The 9,017-nt window shown below is 49.9% G+C and overlaps 1 protein-coding gene across 1 annotated transcript in view; it reads right to left on the reverse strand.

Moving 5' to 3' along the window:
- The window catches only part of Vax2 (ventral anterior homeobox 2), a 26,474-nt gene extending 17,457 nt beyond the window's left edge, over window positions 1-9,017 (reverse strand). The window contains exon 1 of the mRNA XM_005385606.2: window positions 8,748-9,017. Coding sequence (XP_005385663.1) covers window positions 8,748-8,994 — 247 coding nt within the window. The 5' untranslated portion in view covers window positions 8,995-9,017. The remainder of the gene's footprint in view (window positions 1-8,747) is intronic.

The raw sequence follows: 9,017 nt of genomic DNA on the forward strand, positions 1-9,017 counted from the left end.
ACACACACACACACACACACTTGATTATTGGGGATACAATGCAAATACTATACCAATATTTATAAGGGCATATATCAAATTTATTAGTACACTTTTGGCATAAAATTTGGAAATACCTCTAATAACTTTAAGTGTACCTGGATACTTGGATTTTCAAATTTCATTTCTAGAAATTTGTCCTATAATTATATGGGCAATGATTATCATTTTAAACATTTTATTCTGATAAATGTCAAACATACAAAATTAGAGAATAGTATAATGAATTCTGATATATCTATCTCTTAACTTTTACTCAGGAAAAATCCTCTTTCTTCTGCCATGTCACAATTTTTAGCAAACTTAGACATCATATCATGTTGCCCATACAAAAGATTCCTTTAAGAAACTTAACAACTCTGGCACTGATGGTGCATGCCTGCAATCCCAGCACTTGAGAGGCTGAGGCAGGAATATCTCAAGTTTGAGGCAAGCCTGGGTTACCTAGTGAGTTCAAGCAAGACCTGTCTAAAACACAACAACAAAAAGAAACTGAACCATAATACTATTATGACAAAAATTTAACAATTCCCTAGAATTCGAAAATATACCACCTGATTTTTACATTTTCCGAATTGTCTCATAAATTTTTAAAAAAAACCTCTTGTTCAGATTAGGATACCAAACATTGATTACAATAGTGAAAAACTAAAAACAACTTAAATAAACATCAGTAGGGAACTGGTTAAGTAAATATTATTATATCTACATAATGGACCATTGTATAGGTATTTTTTTATTGTTGTATAGGTATTCAAAAAATTAAACACTTCTAGATAGAAAGATCTCCACAATATTTGTTAAATGAAAAAAAAAGTTTGCAAAGGATTCCCCCCACCCCTTTTTTTCCTTGTTTTTTTTCCTGGTGCTGGGAATCAAACTCACGACCTCACACTTGCCAGGCAGGCGCTGTGCCACTGAGCTAAATCTCCAGTCCCCAATCTCCCCTTTTTTGCTATATACAACTTAACATATTTATGTTTTTCAATTACTAGGAAAACTTAGGGTGGTAAATCATGGGAATGAACATATATTATGTGGGAAAATAATGAACCTTTTACTTTTACATAATATAGAATGACACGGCATGACTTTCTTTTAGAATGAAAAGCTATTTCATATTTCAGCAAACAAAAGACATAAACAAAATTGAATGACAAATTATGAACTAAAGGAAATTATAACACATTGAAAGCAATGGGATACTATCCACGATACACAGAGGGCTAGATGTGGGGGCAGTCATAATACATGGAGTTTCTACAGGTCAATAAGGAAAAGAATACTTGAAAATTTCCAGCTAATAAACATAGAAAGATGTTCATTTTTAATCAAAGAAGAATTAAAATGTCATTGAGAGAATATTTATCACCTGTAAGATGTCTTTTGATTGACAAAGGACATATAATGTCCAATGTAGAAAGAGGGCAAACTTCTTTCATGGAATAATCTGACAATATCCAGCTAGATGTAAACCAAACTGGTTAAATGCAAAGCAAGCATATTTGGACGTTGTTAGTGATAGTGTAAATTGCTACCATCTGGTAAAGGGCAACTTGGCGTTCTCTCTCAAATTACAAATACAGATACCCTTTCACTGAGTACCCACTCCTACGAACTCCCTGACATGTATACCCACACATGTGGAAATAACCAGGGATCAGGTTTATTTGTTGAAGTACTATACAGAATAGCAATAGATAAGGAAAATAGCAAAATTTTATCAGTAAGGCACTGGATATATAACATATATCATGGTCCACCCAGTTCATATAAAAGTAATACTATCCTTCTATAAAAAATAAGATGTTCTCTACATTCCAGATGTATTGGAAAGCAAAATAATATAGCTGTGCTGGCTGCATACAGAAAATGATCTGGAAGCACATAATAGAAAGTAGTACAAATGGCTGCCTTTGAGCTTCGTGGAAATTTGGCAACTGGGGCCAGGGATGGGAAAACATTTTCACTCTGTACTTAAAAAAAAAGTATTGATGCACCGAAAAAATTTGGATGAATTAACTGCCTAGTTTACAATTAAATGAAAACATTATCTAAAGTGTGTGTATGTGTGTGTGTATATGTATGTGTGAGCCTTTTGAAGCAGCAGTTACACTGCCAGGAATTTATTACACAAAAACACTCAAAAGAAGCACAAAAAACCTTACCCTGAGATATCATTTCACAGTGTTTATATTAAGAAAAGAAAAGAACAGAACAAGGCATGAGGGTTTTTCCAGAAGTCAGGGGAATTTGGCTTTCCCGACCAAAGGAATACTTACTCTAGAACCCACGGGTGCCATGAATTTGTTGAGCTGAAAAGAGGAGCATGCAGCTTGAACTTTTTATGAAGGTAAGCTGTGCGGCAGCCTATGGAATGTGAGCCTGCGTTTACTTATGTGCCTGTATATGAGTGTGGAAAATCACCTTAAGGGACACCCCACAGTGGTGGCGATTTCTGCGAGACTTTACCAGCTTCCAGTTATGTTTTTGTATGAAGCATTCATTACCTTTTGAATTTAAACACTCTTTCTAGTTGCCTACATTTTAAGCGTGGCTCTGCCTGAGGCTGGACCTCAATGGGTGTCTTCAGGCTCAACCTGGCTCAGCCTGGCTGGGGAAAGATGGAAAGATCCACAGGTGGATCCACTGGCAGGGTGAAACAGCCTTCAGGAGCCAAAGTGTCTAGCAAAACTCAGACACCATGGCTTCGATTGCCTGCTTTTTCCAAGCTCTAGCCCAGCCTGCAGGTTTACCAATTATTTCTCTCAACTTCATGAGTAGCTTTTGGGGGAGGTATTTTTTGAGACAGGGTCTCACTGTGTAATCCAGACTGGTCTTGAACTTAATAACTACCCCAGGCTGATCAACCTTGAGATCCTCCTGCTTCAGCCTCCTCAGTGCTATGATTAAAGGTGTGAGCCTTTGCTAGGGGACCTTTGCTGAGCACCCTTACACCTTGAAGTCACCTGCATGCTTGAGCTTCCCCTGACCCTGCACTCTTGCCATACCTGACCTCTAAATGGTGATCTGGCTACTGGTAGGAGAACAACAACTTAAAGTTTTTCATATTTCGTTTTTCAGTGGTTTCTAAAGTTGCAGGTTGCAAAAACAGAATTCTCAAAATAAGGGATTGCAAAAAATAAAGGTGGTTATCCCTTGATTTACGTCCTCCGTGGGAAAAGTGTTGGCTTCATACCTACGGTAATATATTCTGACGATTTTGTCTCCTTTTGTTTACTCCACGAATATTTGCGGGCTTACGTGCCCTAGGAACACATTTGGAGAGAACACGTGGATCAGGCGGGGACGGTGTCTGTTTCCTACTTGGTCCCCACGCGGCACCTCCCTGGCATCCCCACCAGCCGGGCTGCAGTCAGAGGTCGGGAGCCGCGCAGGTTCCGGAGAGCGAGGCTGGGCAGCAGCTTGCAGGCAGCCCCCGCTGAAATCAGGCTGGCTCATCGGAGGTGCACGCTCACGTTTGCCAGCGAAGGCAACGGTTGAGGAAAGCCCAGGCCTTCGCTGGCGCCTACTAGGTATGGCCTTACTGCATCCTTCCGCGCCGCACAACGCCCTGATTTTATTGGGTGCGTCCACTCTTGGCTGTATAGACCAGGCCCCCACCGGCGGCTGCTATATCACTCCGAGGTGCCTCATGCCACCAGGATATGGCAGGCGTCCTTGGGGTGGTGGGAGCATCCCAGAAACAAGCCAGGCACCTAGGATTCCCAGGCAGGCTCACTTGACCTCTGTGTCTTCTACCAGGTCATCTCAAATAGGGGTACACAATTAGGTGGTGCACAGCCAGGAAACCGGCCACAGTCTTCCCTAAGAGTCAGGTCAATTGTTACTTTATGTAGAGCAAACAGGAACTAGAAGACAAACTCATCTGCTCCTCCCCCAGCCACCCCCAGTTAAATAGAAATTAAAGAAACCTAACAAGGAGAGAGCTCAGGGGCAGCGGGCAGTGAAGGAAACAGCTTTCAGGCCTATGTTAGGCACAGGCAGGGGCCCATTCTTCCCTGCAAGGGCGCAAGCAGCACCGACTTGAATATGGTGATTAGACTACCCGACCGGGTCTGCGTGTTCCAGGTGTCACTCCCTGTACCAGCTTCCAAAGGCTTTGTCCTCCCGGCCCTGCAGTCAGCAGGCACTGCCTCCGGGTCCCTCCCTGCAGATGGATGCGCGCGTGAGGGATGCGCTGCGGTCTCCCTGGGCGGCGGTCTGCTCCAGAACCCACGCCTGGGTCCCGCGCGAGAGAAGAGGCGTTGAACCCCCTCCTCGTGGCTCCCGGGCCAAGAAGACTGGGTGACAGACACAAGGCGACTGTGGCTGCGGGTCTGCTGGCATATGTGTGTGAAGGTGGGATTGGTGGGCATATCAAAGGGGAAGTAATGACCCAAACGCCAGGGACTGGCACTGATTGCGATGAAAATGTGGGTCTCCTGCCAAAAACAACGAAATAAAAAGGAAAAAATAAAATAAAATAAAAAAAGCAACCCCAGGAAAAAAAAGTAAGCCGAATACTCTCCACAAACACGAATACTAAAGATAAAAACAAACATAGAAATCTCTAAATGCAGTCTTCTGCAGGCTCCGTGTAAACATTTCAACCCACCTAGGCGGCTCGGTCTGGGTTACCTGATTTACGAACAGACTCAGCTAAGACTAAGGTCCTGCGGGCCGCAGAGGCGCCAGAATCGGGACTCGCAGCGCAGCACTCATTGCAGTGCGTGCTGGCCCTCGTCTTCGCTGCCAACACACGCTCTACAGCGCTAGGCCTGTTGCGGCGCCTAGGCTGCCTAGGCCCGGCGGCCGACTGACATCCAAGTGGAAGTCGAGCGGACGCGGGGCAGCGCTGAGCGCAGACCCCGCTGCTGGCGTGGGCGTCCCTCCCCGCGGTCTGCTCCCAGCCAGAGCCCTGAAACACAGCCTGGGGCTTTCAGAGTCTTCCGTGGAAAGCAGGCCCGGCCGGGTGCACCCCATTGTGTTGTGTGTACCCGTTCTGGAACGCAGGTTCCAGCTGCCTGCCCATTCTCCCAGGGGTCAGACCCTCCTGGAACAATCCCCCTTCCTTCCCACACACCCCAAGTCAGAGACCCAACCTTGCCGTACACCCCTCCCCTTTTGCTTCCAGCCACCCCGTTTCCGCTGGTGGATGCCACGAATCCGTCACTCCTCAGAGAGATCCTGCAAAAGGTGCATCATGAATGGAATTTCACCTGCAGAGGTGGCGTCCAGCCCAGAGGGGCAGCTTGGGTGAGCAGAGGCCTGCACCCCGCATTGTCCGTAAAAGTAGTGACGAGCATTACGGATCTATCAAGGTCGGCTGTTGAATTCCGGTCAGGATTAATTTAGGAAGCATACAGAAGCGTCTGAAGGCGCATATGCGAGTGTGGATTGTGAGGTTGCAGGGAATTTGGGGTCAGAGCTGTCCATGTCTTCTGCCTGCCAGTAACCCAGCTTCACCAAAAAGGCCGCTGCACTTCGAGGTTAGAGCCACCGCTTGGAGGGCGGATTCTTTCCTGTAGCTCCAGCCGAGGTTGTCCTGCCCCTTCCAAACATAAAACAAAAGGATCCTCCCACCCCTAGCCCTCACGAGCTAGGGGGCCTCGCACAGGGAATGTGGGGGAGCCTAGGAGGCTGTGCAGCCTGGGGTGGAAGCCTCACTGTGCCAGAGGTGTGGTGCAGGGGGTGCTTGTTGTGCAGCCCTGCCTGTTATCTTGGTGGCCCGGCTTGTGCTGGTGTGTAAGAAGCAGCCTCCATTTTGAGGCAGGGTGTGCAGCACAGTGGCCAAGCATCCCCTAAAGGAACGGGTGAGGACCTCAGTCACTGCTCTGCAAGGTGGAGCCGATCAGTCTCCACCAGTTGGCTCTGGAGTCATAGGCTGCTTCTCTCCCAAGGGTCTAGGGCGAGGAGACCTGGGAAATCAGGATGAGGGTGGGGCGGAGAGTGGGGTTGGAAGTGGACGGGCAGTAAGTTGGGAGAGGCCTCTGACAACTGACACCCACTGCTTTATCCACTAGAAATGATTTGTGGGTCACCTCAGAGCCACCCCTTCCTTCCTTCAACAAATATGTATGGAGATCCTGCCGGGTGTTGTCAGTTTTGCAGGGTCTTTGGATCCTTAGTGCACTCTTTAGGATGAGCGCTATGGGTCCCTTTTCTACCGAGGAGGAGATAGAGACAGAGACAAAGGAACTGATTCAGGCTCAGAGGGCTGTAGTCCCTGTATTCTAAACCAGTTTTGCTTAGTTCTGCTCTCTAAGCTCCTCTACTTCCCAGTGCCTTAGGATTCCCCCAATAGACCTGAGGCCTGGTGTGGGCCTTCAAAGGGGAGTGCAGAACCAAACGGAGGCTGAAAAGACCCTGAAGGAACGGGGCTTTGATTAGCAGAGCTTTACCCCAACCGCAACCGGGGACGGGGTGAAATATCTCTCTCCCACCTTTTAATGGTGTCCTCCAAAAAGGAGGATTTAAGAGACCACCTTTTCAGAAGTCAAGGGCAAAATGTGATTAGGGTCTATGGCAGGAATATTCATTCTGGGCCCAAAGCACTTCGGATTCCCCTTTGCCAGTGTCAGGCCTGTTCCATTTACCAAAGCCTCTATCCTGAGCCATGGTGGGGCTGCTTGTGACTGACACAGGTGACCCTGACTAGGAGGGATTAGTGGTAAATGACGTCCTGGGCATTTCAGGCCTGTAATAACCTCCTTGTCATTAAATGGAGCTGGGCAGAGGGATTTATGAGGGTTCCATTTGCCTTTTATTTTTATCAGGTGTGTGAATAGATCCTCTGTGCTTTATATTTAATATTTCCATTATATTTTACAAATGGAACTGCCTTGCTATGTATACATAAATTTATAAAAATATATGCCCTGAGGGATGCATGCAGCCACCCTTTGTGTAGGCAGAATCCATCTCTGCCTGGCTTGGTGGGGTTACACCTTACAGGATGGAGGCTCGCTTTTCACTCTTACTTTCTAAGAGTCTGCACCTAGCGGCTATTTTATCGACATCTGTACAAGAAATTATTTGTTCTATACACAAGGTTAATAGTGTGGAGAGTGTGGTAGGTGGACCCAGAACTTACAAGTCCTTGGCAGAAGGACTGTGTATCACAGGTAGGGACTTGAGCTCTTTCCCTTGGAGTGTGTGGGCTTGGAGGACTTATTTCTCAACCTCTGGATGCACTACAGATTCCCTTAATGAAACCAAACCAGCTGTTTACACCTTGCATTCTGGACATCACATAGCCTATAGAATGGAATGTAATTTAATTGCAGGAGCCCAACAGGTCCCGGCACCTGCTGGAATATTCTATGGTGTAACTACCTTGACTGTCCCCTGTCCCCTGGCTGGGCGTGGGCCCCCAGTTACCTAGTGGTCACAAAGTGGTACCAGAAATCTTTCCTAAAGCCAAGGCCTCTCTCTCTCTCTCTCTCTCTCTCTCTCTCTCTCTCTCTCTCTGATAGGCAGTTATTCCTGGACTTTCTGTTGGGTTGCCTCCCCACTGGACCCCAGCCCTGTCTCCCCCTCCCAGAACCACTCACACTCTGCAGCTGCAGGGAGACTGTTACCTGCCAGGGTATTCCAGAGCTCAGTTTAGATAAACTCGTCCATACCCCAGGCAGAGCAGAGGAACTCAGCAGCCCTGGCAGGCTGCCTGCAGAGGGCTGGGGCTTCCCCGAAGAGTGCATGGGAAGAAGAGGCTGGGAAGACGCATGTTGAGGGGGCTGAGAGAGCCAAAGAAGGAGCCCAGGCGAGCCCAGATGTTACCCGGGGACGCGGGGATGGCTGGGGGCAACAGACTTCAGGCTCTGGTCGCGGCCTGGCCACGGGCTGGGGGCAAGACCCAGGAGACTCCTCTCTCCTCCCATCTCCTCCTTGGGCGAGGCCCAGTTTGAGAGAAAGCAGAGCCCACAGCTTCGCTAGAGACTGGCGGTGGGGGCCTGGAGCTGCGCCTCCCCGGGCGGGCGTAGCAGAAAGAGTGCTGGAAGGAGAGTTCGGCACAGAGAACGGACCGGGAAAGCAGAGGGGAGGGCCAGGGGCAAGGGAGAAAGGACGGGAAGGGCCAGGCCAAGAGAAAGCGGCGCCCAGAGCCAGCTGGGCCCAGGCGCCGCGAGGAAGTGGGAACCGGAACAGAAGCTCGGGCAGGCGAGCGCCCAGCCTCCCTGCGGAGCCCTCTCCCGCCAGCAACCGGTGCCGGTCCCGGTCGCGGCCGACGCGAAACCAGGTTGGGCAGCGGTCGAGGGATCGCTCGGGCCGCTGAGAGGGGCCCTGGTCTTTTTCTCCTGCGGTTACCCGCTCCGGTCCCTCCAGGTCCCGTCTGCCCCGGGCGCGCCGCGCTTTTCTCCGCACCTGCCCTGGGGGGACACGGGGTAAGGACAGAGCTGTCCGCATTTTCCCTGACCCGCTCTGTCCCCACCACAGTCACCAGCCCGGGCGGCCCAGGGAGAGGTGCCGGGCCGACAGGGTGAAAACCGTAAGGCCAAGAAACGGGGACTTCTTCCATTCGCTGCTTTGTCCCCCGCCTCAGCTCAGTGTCCAGCACACAATAGACTCCAATAATATTTGCTGAGCGAACGGCCGAATGATGAATGAATGAATAAATGAACTGGGAGGTGAGGCTACAAAAAGGTCTGAGGCCCGGGTGGAGGCAGGGTGGGTGCCCGGGGGGCCAGAGCCGCGCGCTGTCCTCTTACCTCGCACCAGGATGCGGCGGCAGTGGTCCGCCTCGCCGGGCCCGGGCTGCCCGTCGCTGTCGGCGCTGCTCTCTCTGGAGCCGGCGGGGCTGGAAGCCGAGGTCCCCGCAATCTCCCTTGGCCTTCGGCCACTTCCATCAGCTCGCAAGTCCTCCGCCCCACCGAGGTCCCCGTTGCGCCCACGGCCGCCACCAGACTCTGCCCGGCGCGCGGGGCCGAGGTCTCGCTCAGCGACCCCATCGCCCATGCCGGCCGCCACTGCAGCCTGCG

Source organism: Chinchilla lanigera, unplaced genomic scaffold (genome assembly GCF_000276665.1).
Source record: "Chinchilla lanigera isolate Chin_1 unplaced genomic scaffold, ChiLan1.0 scaffold00023, whole genome shotgun sequence".
Classification (NCBI taxonomy): domain Eukaryota; kingdom Metazoa; phylum Chordata; class Mammalia; order Rodentia; family Chinchillidae; genus Chinchilla; species Chinchilla lanigera.